The 23,176-nt window shown below is 38.6% G+C and overlaps 2 protein-coding genes across 6 annotated transcripts; one reads left to right on the top strand and one right to left on the bottom strand.

Annotated features, from left to right (window-relative positions):
- Positions 1–402: 402 nt before the first annotated feature.
- nadk2 (NAD kinase 2, mitochondrial) lies at positions 403–15,572 on the top strand. 4 transcript variants are annotated; one of them, XM_017493599.3, is made up of 12 exons: positions 403–2,111; positions 2,924–3,012; positions 3,117–3,205; positions 3,340–3,421; positions 4,085–4,168; positions 4,593–4,729; positions 4,908–4,995; positions 6,434–6,577; positions 6,656–6,711; positions 8,312–8,365; positions 8,453–8,576; positions 9,809–15,572. In XM_017493599.3, the coding sequence occupies exons 1-12, from the start codon at positions 1,878–1,880 to the stop codon at positions 9,945–9,947; spliced, it is 1,320 nt and encodes a 439-aa protein (XP_017349088.1). In that variant the 5' UTR covers positions 403–1,877; the 3' UTR covers positions 9,948–15,572. The 4 variants fall into 4 exon arrangements, with proteins under 4 accessions (XP_017349088.1, XP_017349090.1, XP_017349089.1 ...); XM_017493601.3 differs by having other exon boundaries at positions 404–2,111; positions 6,482–6,577; XM_017493600.3 differs by having other exon boundaries at positions 404–2,111; positions 3,117–3,244; positions 6,482–6,577.
- skp2 (S-phase kinase-associated protein 2, E3 ubiquitin protein ligase) lies at positions 13,185–22,233 on the bottom strand. Of its 2 annotated transcripts, XM_017493603.3 has the most exons (10): positions 22,080–22,233; positions 19,995–20,233; positions 19,659–19,773; positions 19,431–19,574; positions 19,219–19,353; positions 19,036–19,134; positions 17,983–18,110; positions 16,726–16,777; positions 16,528–16,635; positions 13,185–15,350 (listed from the first exon to the last, which is right to left on the bottom strand). In XM_017493603.3, exons 1-10 carry the CDS (start codon positions 22,091–22,093, stop codon positions 15,149–15,151), a joined length of 1,236 nt encoding a protein of 411 aa, XP_017349092.1. In that variant the 5' UTR covers positions 22,094–22,233; the 3' UTR covers positions 13,185–15,148. The 2 variants fall into 2 exon arrangements, with proteins under 2 accessions (XP_017349092.1, XP_053543673.1); XM_053687698.1 differs by lacking the exon at positions 22,080–22,233 and having other exon boundaries at positions 19,995–20,312.
- Positions 22,234–23,176: the final 943 nt, after the last annotated feature.

Raw genomic sequence — 23,176 nt, 5'->3', positions numbered from 1 at the left:
ATGCATTGTAGACTGATTGGTATTTCCAAATTGTCTGTTGTGTGTGAATGGGTGTGTGATTGTGCACTTCATCCAGGGTGTCCCCTGCCTTGTGTCCTGGGATATGTTCCAGGTTCCACTGTGACTCTGTGTAGGATAAGTGGTACAGAAAATGGATGGATGGAGGGATGTTTCCTTCCTTCTTTCCTTTTGGTTTTTGTTATATACGCCTAAAGTTGTGCAGAGTCTAAGTAATAGATCTTTCCTTTTATTATTAATGATTAATGATCACTTGTGAGTTTTGAAATGTTTGATTAATACCGTGAAACCGTGATGTTTTTAGGCTGGGTTCTCATACCGTAAAGATATCGAACCGTCCCACTGATTAGACGTGTACGTGCAGAGGTGCAACCCGCGCACTCCCAGTGACGTAAAAGGCGCGTGCTTTAAAGATGGCGGCGTCTGTGGATGTCGGAAGTAACACTAGTGTTTTCATTAGCACTCAGCTAAAGTCTAAAGTTTAGAAAACAGTTTCGACTCGATTGGACGGATCACCGCTCACGTCGATAAACTGCACCAGGACCTGTCAGAAAAAGAAGTGGGAGAGGGTTTGCTAGCTGGTTAGCAGTGTAGAGGCTGCGCCTACACCCGCCCACTACTGAAACCTTACCGCGCGTATTTGCATGAAGTTTTAACGGTGTTTAGTTTCAGAAGTTCGTGTTTTTGTGGATGTTACCTAGTCTCTGGCGCTAGCAAGGTTGACAATTAGATAAGCGAACTTTTCTTCCTGGCAGCTAGCTGTTTAATTTAGCGTAGCTGACAGGTCCATATGTGACCTTTGCTGTGGTTACTACTTCCGAGCGAACTGTCGAGAACTTTTCTGCCACTGCAAGTTGTCTGGTTGTTGCACTTTATGAATTGGGGAGCACCTTGTAATTAGTTCTTTCGTTATTTAAAGACAACTTTGCTAGCTTGGTAATGCTTCTGTTGAACTGTGCGAACTTTTAGTTGGCTAGTTGGCAAGCTAGCGAACTAGCTAAACTGACAGGTGGGCAGCTGTCTTCTTATAATAGCTACTAGACCTGTTATAAAGCTAGGTTCTATTCTATACCTGTGAGGGTGGTTATAGGGAGGATAATATAACATATTTGGTGAAGTATTTCCATAGCTGAAAATTCTGTTGGTCTGTATAATAATGCTTTGAATAAGTCGTATATTATTACCCAAGTGAACCTTTTTCTAGTTAAAGCTAGTTTTGCATTATTCCACTTCTCCTGGATTATTCACCCCATCAATATCTGGAAAACAAAAAGCTTTAAGAGTTGAATGATCAAAAAAATACAGGCCCCTAACAATTTAATGCAGAGGGACAGTTTTCTTTCTTTTTTTCTTTTTTTGGGGGTTGCCTGGACACTTTTCTTTCCTACGGTCCCTTTGGGCACACTGACTACTGCTTAGATAGGTGGGAAGCTGCATCATTTTTTTTTTTTTTTTTTTTTTTTTTTTTTTTTTTTTTTTTTTTTTATAATACCTGTCATTAACCTGTGTTATATTATTATATACCTGTGAGAGAGAAGATATAATAATATAATGACTTGGGTAAAGAAATGAGATATTTCCATAGCCGAACTTTCTGATAATTCTACCATTTGGGATGTCTGTAATCAGAAGAGACTAGGTTCCTGCATTATTCAACCCATCAGCATCAGCATCTTCAAGCAGATTTGCCCTTCCTGACAGGTTAATGCACTGGTGTAGGTTTTCACCCAGACGGTTTTCGTTTCCTAGGGCCTCTTTGCATCCACTGTCTACTCAGGGCCCCTACGATCCTCCTTATCGTTCACCTGTTTACACACATTCGGACAGAACCACTAGAGTCGCAAACGTTTGTCACTAGAATGACACTCCGTACTTTAAGGACATTTCTCTGCTGTCGAAATCCAGTCGTGACTATTATCAACGGGAGCGGTCGGCTGTATTTCCATCAGACTGGCGTGTGTAAAGACGCTTTACAGGCTGACCGTGGTTTCAAACCTTCAAAAGTTGCAGTGGTGACTAAAACCACACGATATGAATTCGAGCAGCAGAGGTATCTCTGTGCTGGACTGTCGGAAGAGCCTCTCAAACAGCTGGTAAGCTGTTTAACTCTCTTTAAATGTATTATTATCTTATCAAATATTTGTCTGCATTATTCAGTCTCAGATAAAAGGGTACTAAGCTGTACCTCATAAGTACCTGATCTGAAATGTTTCTCTTTTGCATGCAGCACAACCGGATGTAAAGCTCTGGCATTTTAAAATCTGATTCCCTACTCAAAAAATTGCATTTTAAGATTAATTTTCAACTCCTGGACATTTTGACAATCCTTGTCTGATTATGAATGGAATCGATTAGGCTTCTGTTTGTTTCGGTAGCTCTCCAGGAACTTGAACAATATATGCGTTCACTGTGTGAGGACAGACAGACTTTTTAACACTGTTTGTTAAACTGGTTGCTTGCACTACAGGATCTTTGCAGAAAGATAGCATGGGCATGGTTAGAAAGTAACCGCATGGTTTTTGTGAAAATATTTAAGGTTTCTTAAAGTTGAGGTGTTAAACTAGGTTCTGATTTTATTTTGTTTGGCCTTTTTTTTTTTTTTTTTTTTTTTTTTTTGCCTGTTTGTCAGAATTCAGCCACAGCGACATCCAACAGTTTTTCCCCACACCACTACACATTTATGTAGAGAATAGCGTCACTGAACCAGAAACTGTCTTTTGAAACATTCTTCTTTTTTACTTTAAAATCAGCCTGAAGCAAAACACACACTTAAACCCTCATTCCAGGACTTTGCAGTATTCTGTTCCACCACACCAACAAAGTGAACTTACTTGTAACACAGTAATGTCCTGTCTTCAAAATGTCTATTTGTACTCTATTTTAATTTTGTCTACTGTGTCTCCAGCTTGCCTTGAAGGGATCCAGTTACAGTGGACTTCTGGAAAGGCACAACATTCACACGCGCAATGTTGGACACATAGTGAACAATCTGCAGTAAGTGATCGATATTATGCTATATAAAATATTAATGATGATGCATTAATATTGTATAACGAACATAATTATTTTTTTCATCGCCTGCTTATAAATATCTTTAGAAAGCAAGGCATGGAGGTCCGTGTGGTTAAAAGAGGAGAGTACGATGAAGACACAGTCAGATGGGCAGATGCTATTGTGTCTGCTGGAGGTAGGTTCGTTTGTGCTGATGAATCAGGAGGGGAAAAAGGTAATTAATAAGCCAGTATGGCACAGTGACACATTTCACCTTTACAGCGGTGTTTATACCTCCAGGCAGTTTCATGTTCTCTTTTTCTACTTTAGGTGATGGCACCATGCTGCTGGTTGCTAGTAAAGTGTTTGATAAGAACAAACCTGTAATAGGAGTCAACACTGATCCAGAACGGTAAAAATATAGATTTACACACATTGGGCCTCATTTCTCAATGTTTTAGTAAAGTTGTGTGTAAATGACTCAATAGGGCAAACTGATTTTCATTGCAGAGATGATGTATATTTAGCGGTCACCACAAAACCATGAAAATAAAGCTCACAGAGAGCATCCACAAAACTCCGTAAAAAGTAAAGCTCACAAAACGATGACTAAACGGTGAAAGAGCATTTAGATTAATGGAATTTTACAGATTCCAATATCCAAAGAGACTTAAATTTATCTTAATTATACAGCTAAGCAGTTGAGGGTTATGGGCCTTGCTCAAGGGCCAGCTTGGCAGTGCTGGTGTTTAAACTCCTGACACACACTAACTCTTCCTCCTTTTATAGGGCAAAATTATTTTTGTTGTAATTGAACAGCTAGTCTTATTCATATTCATTTCTGGGTTTGCTTTGGATTGCTTTCTTGCACGAACTCACTTCAGTTCTAAGATTTAACATTGATTAAATGAGGTTTAAGTTCACAAAAACATTTGAACGTTTTTTTTTTTTTTTGAACAAACTTAATTTACAAATAAATTTGTTCGAATCTAGCTTGGTAAATTCTTTAGTTTATTATTTATTTATTTTGATTTTTTTAATGTATCATGTATGTTTTTTCTGTTTGTAAATGAAGGTCTGAGGGCCATCTGTGCTTGCCTGTACACTATACACATGCATTCTCTGAAGCATTACGAAAACTTAAGAAGGGAGACTTCAGGTGGGTCTTTTTGCTGAGTTGCACTGTGATTATTTTTTTTGTCCCATGATCTCAAAAGTACTACTTGCATTTCCTGGGAGTTTGATATATACAGACAGGTAGTAAAAATATACAGTATTTATACTATTTAGCCGTGTAGATGCATGTAGGTGAGATGCCAATTAAATAAAAACAATAGATAGGTTAGATAACCTTTTATTGTAATAAAAACTAAGTTTATTGTCTATTTCTGGAAAATTGTTTTCAGCGTCACAACGGTTGCAACACACACGCGACATGAATCATTAATCAGAACATGCATAAAACATAAAGAAGCTTTGATCTCCTGCTATAAAGTGCACAGGTGAACAGGTATCGGTAAAATCTGTTATTCCTGTAAAGTAAATACACCAAGAAATCACCCAGGTCTGTCCGCCTGTCCCAGGTGGCAGTGGCGCCAGCGAATCCGCATACACTTGGAGGGCACAGGGATCAACCCCACTCCAGTGGATCTGCACGAGCAGCAGATGAGTTTAGAGCAACACACCAAAGCACACCGCATCACCACCAACTCCCAGCACAGTAAGGCTTCCTAATGCAAACCATTTCCCCCACTGTATACACTTACTTAACCGCTCAACACCCCCCCCCCCCCCCCCCCCCCACACACACTTTCTCAGATTTCCTTAATTTCCAAACGATACAAGAACAGAAATGCAAGCTTAAAATGTGTTGAGAGCTGTTATTGTTTTGCTGACAGGAAGAACACATGAAACCTACAATTCACCCTACTTACTTCCTGTCCGAGGACTCAATGAAATCTTCATCGGAGAGTCCCTCTCCTCCAGGTACCTGAAATAACCATATCGTGTTGCTTTAAAGGTAAAGTCCACCCTGAAAGACATTAAATATGTTTATATGGAAATACACTATATGGCCAAATGGATCTGGACACCTGACTTTCACAACCATTCCATTGCAAAACCATGGGCACTAATATGGCCCCCTCCCCTTCTTTGCATCTATAACAACCTTCTCTTCTTTGGGAAGGATATCCACTAGATTTTGGTGTGTGGCTACGTTTTACATTTACGGCATTTGGCAGACACCCATATCCAGAGTGACCTACGTTTATCTAATTTATACAACTGAGCAGTTGAGGGTTAAGTGCCTTGCTCAAGGGACCAACAGTGGCAGCTTGGCAGTGCTGGGATTTTAACTCACAACCTTCCGATCAGAAGTCCACGTCTTAAACACTGAGCTACCACTTTGTTACGTCGTTCAGCCACAAGCGCATTAGTGAGGTTAAGTACTAATGTCAGCTAAGAAGGCCTGGCACGCAATCTGACGTTTCAGTTAATCCTAAATATGTTCAATGGGGTTGAGATCAGGGCTCTGTGCAGGCCACTTAGATTCTCAGTAGACACTCAGTAGAGATGTCATGGCTGCAGTTTATACACAGAAACATTGATTGATATGCTGGTACATGTTTGGGCCTCTTAGTTCCAGTAAAGGGAAATTGTAATGCTACAGCATACAAAGACATTCAAGACAATTGTATGCTTCCACCTTTTGTAGCAACAGTTTGTGGAAGGCTCGTGTATGGGTGTGATGTCAAGTGTCCACAAACTCGTGTGTTTGTGGTTCTGGTGGCAATTTATTTTAGTTGGTGTTGTATTTTCGTTAGCGGTTGTGTGCAACGCTGATGTCACAAGGAAACTGTGCTAACACGGTTGCAATGGCATTTAACAAGAGAAAAAAAAATTCTGTCTCCACTATCTCAAACCCAAGGAATAATGGTCAGATTTCACTGTTGGCTCCAAAAAAATCTCAGTGATTTTGATCAGAAATCCAATGCAGAATTAGTGAAGATGTGAAAGTTCCAGTATGCAATGCAGCTATACAACATGGTTGCTCTGAGCAGGCAGAGATGATGTTTGGCTAGTGATTTATGAGCTAAAGCGCTGTTCTCTTTAGGTAGGGATTAAGCAAGGGCTAAATCCCAGTACACCACTCTGGGTAGGTGGTTAATGTAGGAACTCGCTAACACCAAAATATTACAAAAACAAAATCTTGGATACATTGAAGATCACTTAATATTTGTAAATATTAATATGCAAGTCATTCAGGGTGGATTTTTTTTTTTTCTTTTTTTTTTTCTTCCTTTTAACAATTTCAACTGTGTTTCCCTTGGCCATCAAGCATATTATCTCATCAACCATCTTCCTACTTACTCCATCTGTGCTCGCCCATCTCCCCTTATTTGTGGATCTCTATCTGCCACAGGGTGAAGTATAAATCCTTCAAACCCCATCTTACCCTCTCGCTCCATAGGGCTTCCTACTATGAGATCTCCATTGATGATGGGCCATGGGAGAAGCAGAAGAGCTCAGGACTTAGCGTTTGCACTGGAACTGGATCCAAAGCCTGGTATATGAGCGTGTCTTCTTGCTTATTTTAATTACTAGTGTTAAATATTCTCGTGACTCATTGAATTTTTATGTGCAGGTCTTATAATATTAATAAACTTGTGGAACAGACTGTGGAGGACGTCCTTCGAATAGGTAAGGACAGAATAAAACATTCACAAAGACTGTCTTTTAAAAAAATAAAATAAAATTATTTTGACCTATCCACTGTACACTGCATCTTGAATTAAAACTAATATTCCAATTACCTGGTGTTATCAGGTGTTTAAAGCAGTTGCACGAAAATAAGAGATTTTTGTGCACCATTACTAACAAGTCTGGCTTTTCTTTTGGGTTCCACTAAACTCTAGCCTTAATTGAGGTGCTGTTTTAACTACCACAGCTCACATGTTCTCAGACGCATATTGTAATGACCTACAGTGAAGCCTGAGTGAAACTAGCTGGTCAGGATAGAAAAGTGTTTGAAGTAGGAAAGAAATCAAAAGGAATACAATGAAAATATGTTGAAATGCATGTCAAAATCTGTTAACTGTGTAAGTTGGAAAACATCCAGGCTTTGAGAAATCTGAACAGGAAGTTTGAGCATAAAACTGGCCTTACAGAAAGTATATACACCGCCCTCCATTAATATCGGCATCCTTGGTGAATGAATATGAGCAAATCATTCACACACAAAAAAAAATACTCTGCTCTCATGGATATCAAACAATTGCAAACAAAACACAGGTTTATCAAAAAAAAAATCTTTGTTAAATATAGGTGTGCAACAATTATGGGCACCCTTTTAGTCAAGGGAGCTACCTCCCTTTGCCAAGATAACAGCCCTGAGTCTTCTCCCATAATGCCTGATGATGTTGGAGAATACATGGCAAGAGATCTGAGACCGTTCCTCCATACAGAATCTCTCCAGATACTACACATTTCGAGGCCCATTTCGAGGTGGACTCTCCTCTTCAGTTCACCCCACAGGTTTTTTTATGGGTTTCAAGTCAGGGGACTGGGATGGCCAATGCAGGACCTTGATTTTGTGGTCAGTAAATAATTTTTGTGTTGATTTTGGATCATTGTCCTGCTGGAAGATCCAACCACGGCCCATTTGAAGCTTTCTGGCAGAGACAGTCAAGTTTCCTTTAATATCTGCTGATATTTGATAGTCCATTATGCCATGTATCCTAACAAAGTGTGCAGGTCCTCTGGCAGAAAAACAGCTCCAAAACATTAAAGAACCGCGACCATATTTAACCGTGGGCATGAGGTACTTTTCCATATGGCTACCTCTCTGTGTGTGCTAAAACCACCTCTGGTGTTTATTGATAAAAAGCTCTATTTTGGTTTCATCTGACCATAGAACCCGATCCCATTTGAAGATCCAGTAGTGTCTGGCAAATTGAAGACGCTTGAGTTTGTTTTTGGGTGAAAGTAGAGGCTTTTTTCTTGAAACCCTTCCAAAGAACTTGTGGTGATGTAGGTGACTTTGGATTGTAGTTTCGGAAACTTTCTGACCCCAAGACACAACTAACTTCTGTAATTCTCCAGGTGTGATCCTCTGAGATTTTTTGGCCACTCAAACCATCCACTTCAGTGTGTTGAGACAATATAGACACGCGTCCAGTTCCTATCAGGTCCCATAGGGGTACACTTACAAAATAGATGCATCCTTTGTTAGTATTGACTCTCCCTGAACAACTAAAATGGTGTACTTTACAGTGACAATGATGTCAAATATATTTCACAGGCAAAGAAAAAACTTCTTTGGATATTCCACTAAACCAGGAAGTCATCAGAAGCGGTGAGTGCAGCTTAACTTCCTCTTATCAGAAAATGTGGATTTTTGTCCTCTTCTTCTCATGATTGTCATGTTTTGGGATGCGTTTAGTGACTGAGGCATACAATGAAGCGCTCATATTCAGTCCAGAGGAGAACAGAGTTTTCTTTAGTGTCCGAGAGCCCATCGTCAACAGAGTGTTCTCCAACAGCCGCCAAAGAGGATTTGCAAGCAAGTGAGTATTGGGTTCTATACTGTATGTCTTTTGGGGACTGAGCTTATAATCGCAGGTTTGCGTTCACAGTAGGCGAGCGAGATTGTGTGTAATGTGCCATCATCCTATTGTGTCTCCTGACTATTACTGAATAGTCTGAATATGGAAAATAATGAACAACAGAGTTACTGTTACCACCCCAAAAGTTGGTATTTTCTTGTACCAGCAAGTTTTATTCCACTACCACAGCAGTTTGATAATACTTGTATTGATGCATCATTATTTTTATCCGTTTACATTTAATGATGCGGAACATCTGAGAAACATGTTCGTTCCTGTTATTACTAACATTATAGCAGCTATAAAAAGTCATTACCTCACCCACCTCCTTTTTCCCCCTCTCATTTGAAGTTAATAAGAAATAAAAACTAGTGGCAGTAAACTTATTGCACATTAAACAGTGCTGACACTGGACACATTTTCCACAAATGTTAGATAAACATCTTTTCACACAGAAGTTCACCATATCAGTAATTACATTTTTGAATCCAAAAATGTAATCACTAAATTTTTTTAATGCTATTATTATTACGCTAAGGTTTGTCCACTTTTTGGACAAACCGTAGCAATTTTCCAAATGTGGGCAGTACTGTACTGCAAGCACGAGGTCTTGCTTTCCCACTGCACTCACACCTCTCTCTGCATCTGCTCTGTTCAGTGAGTGGCTGAGAGCCCGAGATTTAACAATACCATGGATAACGAGACGCGCCCTTCGTCCCAATTTACATCATTCGTATGCGAATGTTTTCAAAAAGCAAGACGAATGTAACGCAACATGTTTTACATGTAATATAGTCCACGTTATTACAGCCTAGTTCTCTTGTTCAAAGTAGTTATAGTGTTCAGAAACATTTTTGATGATTCATGTTCCATACCTGTCTGTTATATAGTTTTATAAAAGTTATTTTTTTTAAACATCATAAAAGTAATTAAAAAAGTACAAAAACACAAAAGCAAAAAATCTATCTATCCACCCATCTATCTATCAAAAACAGATGATCGATAGATATGGAGTGCCACATGATGGGGGGGGGGGGGGGGGGTGGGGGGGTTAGTTACAAAAGGTTGAGAACCTCTGTACTAGAGAAAAAATAACATGCAATACATTAATATATTACCTGATATGATGATTTGTTAAAAGCCATGTTTCGAAGATGTTCATGTTTAATCTCTCTTAAATGTGTTGCTTAAAGGGTGTGTGTCCGCTCAAGGTGCTGGGACGCCTGCATGGTGGTGGATGGAGGAACATCCTTTGAGTTCAACGATGGTGCTATTGCCACTATAAGCTTACATGAGGAGGACCTGCTGAAAACGGTTCTGCTTGATGATTGAACTCATGAACGTAGTTTAGCATCGGAACTGCATCATCAAGCCTGGACTGGAAATGATCGCTGACGTAAGGTCAGAAACGGGTTACTGTTACAACCTGAAGGCTCATTATGTTTGAGATGAAAATGAACTTGTACTTTTATAGTTTTACAGGTAGGATAAGAATCTTTGAGGTGTTGATATGAAATCCCTGCTATTTGCCCCAGATGGAAATTGATGCATTTGATCAGGAAGAATTGTCTTGGATTCTAGCCCAGACAAAATGTCATGCGTTTTGTTGCCATTATTCTCCACTGTTAAGAAGAAATCTATATAAATCTGCAAGTAGATCAATTTTGTTTGCACTTTTGGATTGCTGCCATGCAAATGTGAATATAAGCAGGAGACATGCAGCATTGAACATCCAGGGGTGTGTGTGATTATGGTGATGCGTTCGCTAGTTGATGTTTTGGTACATGATGCATATTCCAAAATGTAATGCCAACAAAACAGTATAGCCACATGATGAATCATGTTTGTTCCGTAATAACTACTTAATGCAAAAAAAAAAAATTTATACCCAGTCAACCCATTTTTCATCTGCTCACAATATTTTCTAAAGACTTTACCAAAATAGAAACCGATTATTAATGTAAACTAAAGTGATCATGACAAGTATTTGGTAAATATGAATAAATTAATTCAGTAAACACATGCAAATGTTAGCTCTCCACTGGGCCAGATACACTCCTGTGTTAACAAGCTTAGGAGTTTTTTGTTTTGTTTTACAAGTTTCAAATCACTTATCACTGGTGTGTCCACAAAGTTTTTTGGGTCCTGTCAGATCCCAGTTCTGATGCACAGCTCTAGTTTACATTTTCAGTTGGTCAGTGTTACTGAAGTACTGATGATGTGATATTGTCAGAAAAGTGCATAATGGAATCATTTATTGCAATACTTCTGTACCATCATATCACCCACCCCTAGTATTCAATCATCTAGTAGTATTAAATGTAGGCGCATGGAATTGTTTGCTTTTCCGCTCCTCAAAGAGGACTTGTTCGAAATTTGTGAAGTCGTTCGGTAGAATTGATGAAGCCCTTCAGGTGAGTGACTCAAATAGAACTGTTGCTCGGATGTACTGAAATAAGACATTCAGCCCTGAATCAGTTCATTTACACCACTTAGTGGCCATGTGGTATGAAATATAGTATTATGAGTTAAGAAGCCCATGGTATTGGCAGATCAGAGCATTACACGTTGTATTGCTGCACTAAACTGTTCTTGTTGGAAAGGAGTGTGCCATAGTAAGTTTTGTTTAGAGAAAAGACAACAGTGGTGTGTGTTGCTGGTTTCTTTATAAAAAAGATATAAAAGTTTATAAAATAAACTTGTTTCATGTTCTAATTTTGGAAGGCTTGAAGGCCAAATTCTAAAAGCAAGTATTGTTTACACACTTTAAAATTATGTTTACCCAAATTAATCATAACCAATCTTGGCAGGTCTCCACTCCCTTCCGAAAGTGGAACAGTGAGGCTAATTCTATTGTTTTCACTACATATTGAAGACTGATTGAGATTCAGCATCTCAGCTTTCATTTCCTCATACAGGGCGACCATTTCACTCGCATTTGCGACTGAAAAGTACTTTGTGCGACTGTGAAAAAATATTTAGGAGCACCGATGCGAGTGTCCTGTTCAGAGTTGTGTATAATACAATCTGAATAAAAACAAACTCCAAAATGCATCTACACTGCGCAATGGTTACCTTCACACTGCTTTTCATGTCCTCAGTCAACCGAACAAGTTTGTAAATACTGCAAAGAAGCAGTTATGATGACGAGTAACTCTGTACATCATCTGCTTCTCTCAACTTCCCGATCTCACAAACCGCCATCCTTTATTGATCCCGCAAAACGACCTGCACCTGCGACCTGCTCGTGTAAACACAGTGGCGTCAGCCGGAGTAAATTAATAATAATGCTAGCGCTACACAGTCGGTTTTAATTCAAACTTTATTAAATAATTCCTCACCAATCATAATCAAGAGTAGCAACTTTTCAGTCTGTAAACATACAGCACACTGCTGTTCTCCTTCACACGCTTCACCAACCCTAATACACAGCTCATTCACTTCATTTAAACAGCATCAGTTGATAAACATTGAGAGAACTGTGAAGAAAATCCCAAATGCAAGAGCCAGTGATATCACCAGCAAACTTCACATGGCAGGGGTGGAAGTATCACAATCCACCATTCAAAGACTTCAAGTGTAGAAATATAAAGGCCATACTACCAGATGCAAACCACTATTCAGCAGTAAGAATCAGAAAGCCAGTTAGAAATACAGAGATGAGCCACAAAAGTTCTGGAATGAAGATTAACCTCTACCAAAGTGTAGAGAAAGAAAGGATCTGCTCATGATCCAAAACAGATGCTTATCAGTCAAGCATGGTGGAGGTTGTGTCATGGCTGCTTCTGGAATGGGCTCACTAATCTTTACTGATGATGTAAATCATGATGGTAGCAGCAGAATGAATTCAGAAGCTTGGGAGGAACTTCATTATGCAGAAAGACAATGACTCAACACAATAAAAGATTTGATTTCTAGAAGCCTAGAAAAGCATCACAAAAGAAAAAGGTAACAGTTTGGTCATGTCATCAGATCATCAGCTTCTTGCAGTTATTGCAAACAAAGGCTATGCAACCAAATAAAGTGTTATTTGTTTAAGACTCTATTCCACTACTTTTGCTCACCTAAACATCGGGTGGTCTACCACTAAGGGTGCCATGTTTTACATTGCTTAACACATGTAGATAAGTATCAGGAAATTGAAGCGGATATTCTGATCATACCCAAATGTCTTCAATGTATAGTGAAAAGAATAGAATTGACCTTGCTGTTCCAATACTTTCAGGGGAACTGTGCACATGCTAACAGCTGCCTGTGGTGTTAATGCTATTCAAACTCATGGTTTCATGACCACAGGTGTGCCAGTTTTTAAAACTGTCAACTCGGTAACCTCAAGGACTGACAATGACACCAAGTACTGTTCCTCATATTTTTACTATAGAAAAGAGAACAAAATTATAGCGCAAAATATTTTATTTAAAATCAGTGAACATCCAAACAAACAAGTAAATATTCATAAAAAATACAATGTCTATCCAACTTCTCGATAGAGAACTGATTCAAGTTTCCTCATGTTCATAATCAGTGGAAAATACCGACCGATTTCAAGACTTTTTGGTCACAAACATGCCTGCTACACATTTAAGAACAAATTAAAATCAACCAGGAAACATTTGGCAGATCTGTTTTGCAGACTTGACTCTTCTAATTATTTAGAAGTTATGAATAGAAAATATTTCAGTGAAATGTCACACAAAGTGAGTTAAATATATTGCAGCAGGTTTCCCGAAATAGCAACTTTTAGGGGATAAGGGTTTTTAAATAAAAAAAATCCTGATCTATAGTACTTCAGATTAGCCAAGTCAAGACATGAGCTGAGGATCAGGGAGCAGACTTGTGATTGTCAGGACAGACAATTGCCCAGGAGCTGGTAACTTTCTTTTATAAGCTAGTTGCTTTACCACGTGAACTGAACACTACTTATTGCAGCAGACTTATTTTAATGCTGTAAGGTCTCAAACAAAAACTCTGCACAGTGTACAAAGCAAGTAAGCATGTAGGAGGGATGCACCAATCATACAGAAGATCAGTACTGAAACACTGGACATGTTTTCCAATCTTATCTAATGATGTATATTTAATACATGCTGGATACACTCCTCTTAAATGACACTCATAACTTGGTTATGATCAGAATGGTCATCTTGTAAGTAATGAATAAAACCCTGGAAAATAATTGTGACAGTGTTCCAGTTGATTTATTTTCTAATAACAGCACAATGTTTTATTCATGGCAATGTGCCAATGATTACATTTTTTATTTCAGAGAATGACAGGTTATACTTTGTCCAGTTATCATTACATTTTAAGTTAAGAAAGCAAAACAGGTTTGATATAGCAGCTTTAAGCAGTCACTCTCACCAGCCTCTCTCTCATTAAATAACACAAAATGCAACTTGTCATGTTACCGATGAACTGGAAACTCGTATTCCCAAGACTTTTTTTATAGCAGAAAATGCAAGGTACAACTTTACCCTCAGTTATAAACACGGACACACTGAGACGCCTATAAAAAGTTTTTAAACATCTCAGAGAAAACTTCAATAGATCAAACAACCCTCGTTTTTAACCCATTTAAGTGGAGTCTCAATCATACATTTGAGTTACAGCCAGCACTATTCTAAGATCTGCTCTTATTTAATAAACAAACAAAAAAAGAAAAGAAAAAAAACCCATCCTAACCAATCAGAATTAAGAGTTCAACATTATTAGCTGAAAAAATAATGTCAACAGATTTTTTTTAAGGGGGAAAAAAATAAAAATAAAAATACTCATATCCCAAATGAATCATAGGACCAGTGATGCCCTCTCAGGTTCCTAAGCACAGATGCAACAATGTCAAGGTTTGAACCCTCAATCTCCTAATGATGGGGTACAACCACTGTGCCACTCAGAAACCCAGCTGTACCTTTTAGTCTTTACTCAAAATTCTGATTTCTGTATTGTATGGGTGCATCCCTATGATTCACTAATTTATTAAAATGAGGATCTGGAACAAACAATACATGATAACACATCTAGTTTAAAACTACTGAACTGAACAAAACACCATTATAATAACACGTTAAAGCACTAGAAGTCATTCACAGTTAGGTTGATGCTTTGTAAAGGTCTAAAATCGTTGTTTTTCACATCTTTTTCCTAAAAACTTGAAAAGGAATAAAAACCAACATTGCAGTGGAGGTCCTTTACCTTGCAAAAAGCTGTAGTTATCGCTAGTGGTAACAAAAAGCATGTGAGATCAATTCACATTCTTTGCTCACAGAAACAAGTTGTAAACCAGTTGAAAGTGCAAAAGTGTTGATGCACATCTACAGTCCATACACGATCAGTACGTATGAAATCAAGGAAAGATCCTGTTTCCTACAAGCGAGAAGCGATTTATACAGCATGCTAGTTGATATCACCATGACAACAGTGACTTCACAAGGTTTCCACATTATCACTTAAACCTATTCATTATTTAAAAACATCCTAAAAAAAAAAAAGGCACCTTTTGTTTGGCTCCTAGCTAAACTGTGCTGCAGCACCGGTTAGGGTTTATACACCAGTCGACAGTGCATTCCCCACAGCGTGCGGTCTTTTCGCGTTGCCGCAGTGGGACGGGCCACACCTGAGAACGGCTGGGTGTTGATCTGTGTCCGTGGCAACCCTTTACTCAGGATGGGCAGGGAGCTGTCCTGTATTAGACCAAACACCTCCAGGGTCTGCAGAGTCACGAACTTCTCAAACTCTCTAGAAACCAAAAAAAAAAAAAAAAAAAATCAGAAGACACCATTTAATATGGCAAAGAGCTTTTAAAATAAATAAATAACGCGTTTGTACAGTCAGTAATTATTAACTAAATAAAAATCCACACTTCTGCTGAAAGTTATATAATTAATCATATTCCTCAATAAATTAAAATGACAAATGTCAAAGGTCAGTTGGACGAAGGTAAAACGTCCGTCAAAATTTTACAAAAGGAATTTAGATGTGCTACATGCAGTACACTTGGGCAGTGCTGCAAGAGGAGAGATGAGAAACCTCCAACATGGCTGCCTGCACCGCTGGATAGACTCCAAACCTGTCTTTCCTGACATGCCATTGAATTTGTTTGGTACCATCAGTAAGTTGACTACAGTCAGTTTTATCCCTCAAGAAAAACTGCTTTTTTGTAGTCTACATCTTGTTAGGCGAACATAATATCTGCCGAGAAATCGTGTACCCGATGACCAGTCAATGAAATTAATTTACTTTTACCAAGTAACGTAATAAATGTGCTTATTGTTCTTAGATGCAAAGATGATCGTTTCAGCCAGAATTTGCAGTTTTCATTAACTAAAATTCCTACAGATTTTCCACCAAAATGGCTTTGCAGTAGATTTTGGAGTGTGGCTGTGGGGATTTTCCCCATTCAGCCACAAGAGCATAAGTGAGGTCAGGCACTGATGTTGGGTGAGGAGGACCAGGGTGCAGTCAGCCTTCCAGTTCATCCCAAAGATGTTCAGTGGGTTTGAGGTCAGGGCTCTGTGCAGAACACTAGAGTTCTTCCATGCCAACTTTGGCAGAGCGTGTCTTCATGCAGCTTGCTTTTTGCACAGAAACCCTGACATGCTGGAACATGATTGCAGCCCTTAGTTCCACCAAAGAGAAATTGTAATACTACAGCATACAAAGGCATTCTATAAAATTGTGTGCTTCCAACTGGGTGGCAATCGTTTGAGAAACCATGTGCATGTTTGTGAGAGAGAGAGATGGCCAGGTGTCCACAAACTTTTGGCCATATCGTATATATGCAACAAAAAGTTAATTAATAATAAAATATTGAGCTGAAAATTTGTCCAAACTAAACTCACTTTAATAATACAACCCCACTTATACATATACCTCAGTGTGTGTGTGTGTGTGTGTGTGTGTGTGTGCGTCTTACACGAGAGCAGCTGGGTGAATCTGGTAACAGCGGCTCAGTGCTAAATGTCTCAGTGAGGAGAGCTTCTGCAGGAAGGGGAAACTGTCTGTAGTCACAAGGACACTGTCACTGTGAAAAAAAAGCATTTGGATTAATACATGCCTGTGTAAAGAGTTCTCCCGCTGCACTGTAAACCCCTTCACCCAATTCACCCCTTACCTCAAATCTAAATGCGTGAGATTCGGACATCTTTCCACCAAAACCTTTACATCTAAATAACAGAGAAAAAGAAGCAGATGTTATTAAAGAAATGATAACTTTTACAGTAGCTGTAAGAGTTGTGGGTTAAAGAAGACAACACTGTGATATTATCAGTAATTAAGAGTAGTGTTAACCGGGATTCTGACTGATCAGAAGGTGTTGATTCATTTTCTATAAACAGCAGACCTGACAGTAGTTCAGCTGCAGATCACAGCACTTTTTCTAATACACTATTGTTCCTATAATAATAGCTTACACCTTTAAGACAGTGAGGGGAAAAAAACTAAACAAAAAAAAAAAAGCCTGGTAAGCGAACAACGGTTTATAGCTTTTATAACAAGTCATAACAGGAACTAAACTTGTTTCGCAGGCTTTCCACAACCTTAAATGTAACTATAAAAGGGAAGTATGATTTTTACTAGATGACATTTACAATTGTAAATAAACACTTCAGGACACGCTGTTGTCGGAAAATGATTAACTTTGGGATGTTAACAGTAGCTCACTTATTATTTTCCTAGAACAGCACACTCCAGTGTTTTATTCTTTATATCAAAAGTCTATTACTCAAACACTATTGCAGTGGCACACAAACAAATGCTGCAAACAGCTACAGAACAAATGGCACCACTTAACATATACAAAATGATGTGACTTACTACAGATTTGTTAATATCATAATTTACATTACAACTATTCCATTTGGGTTCATTTAGTTCTTCAAATGCAAGTTTAAACTGGATTGTAATAGCTAGACCGGTTTGTGTGAGAAAACCGACAGATTTGTCAAAACATGGGCATTATTTAAGAATTTGTAATGAATGCATGTGTCAATTTAGTGTACTCAGATCAGCAACAAGTTCTAGTTAAAAGGCACACAGCAAGTTAAATGTCCTATAAGGTTATAATGAACGCTGTGTCCAAAAATTCCATTTTACAAACATCCATTTTCTGTACCGCATATCCTACATAGGGTCAAGGGGAGCCTATCCGGGAACTCGGGACACCCTAGACAGAACATGGAGAACATGCAAGCTCCACCTACGCAAGGCGGAGGTGGGAATCGAACCCTTAACCCCGGTGGTGCAAGGCAAATGTGCTAACTACCAAGACACCATGCCCCCTTTACACTAACATGATTATAGGAATTACAATACTGAGATTAAGTTGTAAATAAATTATTAGTTTTTTCTCTACGTAGCCCATGTTCCTTACCATCCATGGTAAAACTTTGTCTGTAACCGCTGATATTTAACTGAGTGATGGTGGACGGGATGTTGTTGACGACAGCCTTAACATGTTCACTGCTGAAGTCACACCACGACACGTTCAGCTCCTCAAGCCTGGAACATACAGAAGCTGGCAATAGTAATGTGTACAGCCTTCTGCGTCATGCTCTTCTCCAGTTTTAACACTAAATAATTACAACTTCAGAGATCTTAGTCTCAGATGGTACCTGGTACCACAGGTGACAGATGTAAGAAGAAAAATCTATAAAAAAAATAAATAAATAAATAATAAAAAAAGCTCAAAAGAAAACCCCCAAAACAACAACCTTAGCGCATGTCAGTAGATGAGAGGCCTAATTATTTTATTTTTAATTCAATTTTTTCTCCCAGATGTGCACAAAACCAATACTAAGACAACTGAGAGGCAAAGGTCCAGTGTGAACACTACTTAATATTCAGAAGCTCCTCCAGTCTTTTCTATTGGCTTACGAGACCAAGTTTGTGAATTCAGAAGTTCAGCTCACAGTGAAATTGCACACTGCCAGAAGCAAATGCGTCTTTCACATGCCATGTCCTTTCCCCTTCAGTGAACTGGCCTTCCTGCCTGGTATTCATTAAAACTTGATGCATTTCCAGTGTTCACTGATTCATAGTAACTGCCTGGTCAGGGTCAAGGTGGTTTAAATTAAACTATTTTATTTATATTTTGGAAAACAGAATTAAATAGGATAAAAGCATTTATTTTTCTTTTTTTAATGGTCCTGCACACATCTTTAGTTAGGACCAATTCTGAACCGGAGCGATGTAGTTGAGGCTGAGGAACTGTCAGAGCCACACTCCATTCTCTCAATGCTGCCATTTCTACCTCTAACCAGCCAGAACTGATTAGACCGTTGTTATGGTGACAGTGTGCACGTCAAGCCACTTTTATCGTATCAGCGATTCAGCTGAAATAATGAAAGAAAGAAAGAAAATAAATAAATAAAAACAGAGTGTGACAGCTCGATTACGGTCGCAACCCCTTAGGTGCTTGTCTTACTTTGTGCAGGATTGAAGCATCTCAGTCAGAGAGTCCGCAGAAAAACCAGAACAGCCGCACAGGTTCAGCCGCACCAGCTCTGTGTTCTCACTCAAAGATCTGCACAAACAGAATGAAACATCACATCATTTTAAGCAAGACTTACACCGCAAGCATCTGTTCCATCACTTTAAGTTCACATACCGGAAGATGGAGTCAGAAAGCACGAGTCCCTCCATGCTGAGGTTCTGCAGCCGTCTGCAGCGCGACAGGATGTCCTCCAGCACAGATGTCTGCACAGTACAGCTGGACAGGTCCAAATGCTGGACACGCAGGAGTCTGCAACACACTCAGTGGTTAGGGTCATTAAACCACAACTAAACTCCAGTGTATAACACACACAAAAAAACCCTCACTGTGTGTTCTTAAAGCAGGGTTCACCGATGCATGAGTGTGGACAGCGCAGCCTCGACACCCCCGCTGTGAGCACCTGACCCAGCTCGCTGTTCAGTTGTGCTTTTCCCACCAAGTCAGCGCTGTTCCACAGTGACTCATCAAACCTACACACAAACACACATTCACCATGGTAATTTCAAATTATACCCGATACATCCATATCTGAAAACTGTCGGGATGGCACTCACGCCAGTCGATGCCAGCGCTTGCAGACGCGGGATGTCCTGAGTAGGTCTTGCAGTGAGAGACAAGAGAAAATCCCCAACAGCAGCTCGTCAGGGAGAGTGTCCCAACACAGAACCCCTGCAGATAAACACAAACATCAACGTGGCCTGCTTTCACTTTACCTAACAGTTTTCCAAAATTGCCCACAATGACATTCAACTACCTGCAGAGATCAACCAACAAATCACAAATATTTCCATAAAGACATCGAAAGTGTTTCAGGGTGGAGTTTTCCTTTAAAACCAGCCATCGGAAATATGAAAAGTTTCACAACGATATGTGCTGGAATTCAAACCGACCCGCTGTGTCTCTGCTCCTCCTGGGGCGTCTGGCGAGGACAAAGCAGTTCTCTTTGCCCTTGGCACAGGGCCGTGGCTGTTTATGGGGAGGAGACCAGTTCTGGATAAGCTCGTGAGGAGTGTTTTCAGTGTGCAGACCGTCTCCATATGCACACGGCCTTTTCTTTGCTTTGGACTGTGACATGCACAGCAGAGAGCCATCGAGGTTCTCACTCAGACACGGCAGCTCCTGGAGAGGCCTGCGACACGGGAACATTCAGTAGTCATTTTATTACGTTACACCCGATTAAATGAGGAGGAATATAAACCTCTCCTTATATTATATCCAAAACCTCATGCTATTCATTATAAAGTGCACTCATTTGTGAGTCTAATCGATTTATAAATCATAGGGTGTACATTACAGTCAAGTGCATTATTAAACAATTACATCCAAACTATTATACCCAAGGGCTGTGAAAGTTATTTCCAGCCACATACAGTGCCTTAAAAAGAGTAGAGAGACATTTTAGATCCCACCCTATACATAACTCCCTATAAATATCCCTTCAGAGTTATGTGTAGAGGGATCTTTTTGTCTATTTATTAAAGCCGTAGAGATTTTTACTGCTGAACTTTCCACTGACAGAACACATTAGATTTAACTTGACATTATTTATAGGTGACATGTCTGAGTTATTGAGGTTTGGATTAACCCCAATCCATTCAAAACAGGCCAATAACTATAGGAATAACCAAAAACTATAACTTTGATGTGTTGGTAGATAGTTATGGATAGTGATATCCAACACTGTAACAAAATTAAATAAAATCATGGACCTCTGGGGGTCACCAAATCCACTCAGAGAACCACTGCTAAAAACTGTAAAGTGATCTTTTGTTTCTTATACACTCTAGATCTGGAGTTCTTCAACTTTTTGCAGCCAGGGACATTTTTTTTTTAAATGACAAAATAAATTTCAGGGAGTCTCTCCAAACATAATGCAACTATTCATATTAGGCTCATATTATGCTAAAATGTGTACATTTGTGGACATCCTGGCTTTATATAAACAGCCATAAAAACTTTTGAATCCAGAACTTTCCACCCACTAAACCTAAACATATTAGGGTCCATAACATTTAGAGGGGACTTTTTTGTAAATCATTATGATTTGGATTAAACTCAATTTAATTTCAATTCAAGTGAGCAGTCAAACACTAATAACTAAAGATCTCAATATAAAACAAACATAGTTTAAAACAAACTCTCAGAGTCCCTGGACTCCACTATTAGAACCACTGCTCGGAGCTCTCAGGTACTTTTCTTGTATTTGCTTTTGGACATAATCTCAAAAAGAACCAACTCACTAAAACATGGTGCACAATGCTTTAGAGTGTATGGAACAGGGAGCCATTTAGGACAGTTCTAACTAAACTACTAGGGTACATTAACCTGAAGATTCTGCTCACGTATCCTACAAGGCTTTAGGTTCAAAATGAAACCAAATTGGACAGCTATGTTATAAAGTGAAATATATTATTTTTGCAACAACAACAAAAAACCCACAATACTGCATTTTTGCTTAAAATGTATAGGCGTGTTGTTTTTAATGTTACACCGCGCGCGTGCAGATGTTGCTGATGCCCGCCATAACTGCCCCTCTGATCGCGCGCAATCTCAACACCACCACAAACAAGCTCATATTAAATGACATTAAACGCACAATCAGCGAAATTAGATGCATAAACACTTATTACTTTATTTTAACCTATATGTGCACTGTGTATAAAACTTCTATCTGTTCTTCAGCGGCTGTAACATGGCTGTATATGGAAGGCCGAGGCGCGGGAGAAGCTTGGAGGGAGAACCCTGAGCTAATGTTTCATATTTGTAGGATTTTTTTTCCTCCGTTTTTAGATTTGTCATAATTTAATACTTTCAATCAAAGCAATTTTAATGAAGTCAAAATACCGATGCGCTGAAATACATCACAGCCCGAGACTCTAAAAGTAAGTTCAACCTAAAGTTTCAACTCATCTGCCTAACTTTCTATATTAAAATGCAAATCATTTTTAAGCCACAAACAGAAGGCCGGTAATTACCTCTCAGCTGACATCTCGTCGTCTTCTTCTGCAGCCGCACGTTTATTATTGACTTATTAGTGATTTCCCCGATTCTGAGCTTCTCGAAACTCTAAACTCACAATAAGTGAGTTCGCGCGAGCATTTAAACCTGTGGAGGGACCGCCTGGCTCGGGGCAACGCCATTGGCTTAAAGCTGGTCTAGCGGAAGCGACGCGCCAACATTCTAAGGCGGACAAAGTAATATAAGGCTGATGTGAGTGTGGGCACCTAGCGGTGAGGAGGAAGCACTGCTGTATAAAATTTCAACGTCTTTCTTATTGGTTTATTTTATTCAAAGTGTATGTAGGCTCTTTTTTTATTTTATTTTGACTTCTTAATAGTAAAAAAAAATATTTCGTTTTCATTGTATTCGTTTTGAACATTATAGGATTATAGATTACAGATTATATCATAGCTATTTGTTTAATATTAATTTCTTAATTAAAAAATCTTTTATTTTTATTAAAGTTCATGTAGGCTACTTTTGACTTCTCTTGACTGATTTCTTAAATGTTTTTTTCATTTGTATTATTACAAAATATTTATTTGTTTTAAAATATGGTTAAACACAAGGACCAACAACACATTATGATTTAGGAATTGCAAAGTCTATGTTTCTTTCCCTTTTGATTTCCTAAGAATTAAAAAAAAAACATTTTTATTTATTTCAGAGATTATATAAATTAGTGAATCTGTTTAATACTTATTTCTAACGTTTTTAAAATTTAATTCCAACAGCATGTAGCAACTTTTGTTTTAATTCTGATTTATTATTCATTTTACATAAAAAAAAAGTTTTTATTTGCTTTGAAGTTAATCACAATCAGGCATACATTAACACAGAGACCAACAATGCACATTTAGAAAAGATTCATTTTATTTTGCATCTGTATGTATTAGATAGCATAATCACATTTATTTTCATTGTTTTAATTGAGTTTTAGAGATTTTATACACATCCCAGATATTTTTTAATAATTTATATACTGTTTATATACAGGATGAGCAAAATTGTGCCTGTTCATGCATGAAGTTGGAAGAATCAGGGCTCTGGACTATTTATAAAACTAGACCTA

The sequence above is a fragment of the Ictalurus punctatus genome, chromosome 18 (genome assembly GCF_001660625.3).
Source record: "Ictalurus punctatus breed USDA103 chromosome 18, Coco_2.0, whole genome shotgun sequence".
Lineage (NCBI taxonomy): Eukaryota > Metazoa > Chordata > Actinopteri > Siluriformes > Ictaluridae > Ictalurus > Ictalurus punctatus.
The sequence above is the reverse complement of the archived record's forward strand: the minus strand, read 5'-3'. Positions and strand labels throughout refer to the sequence as shown.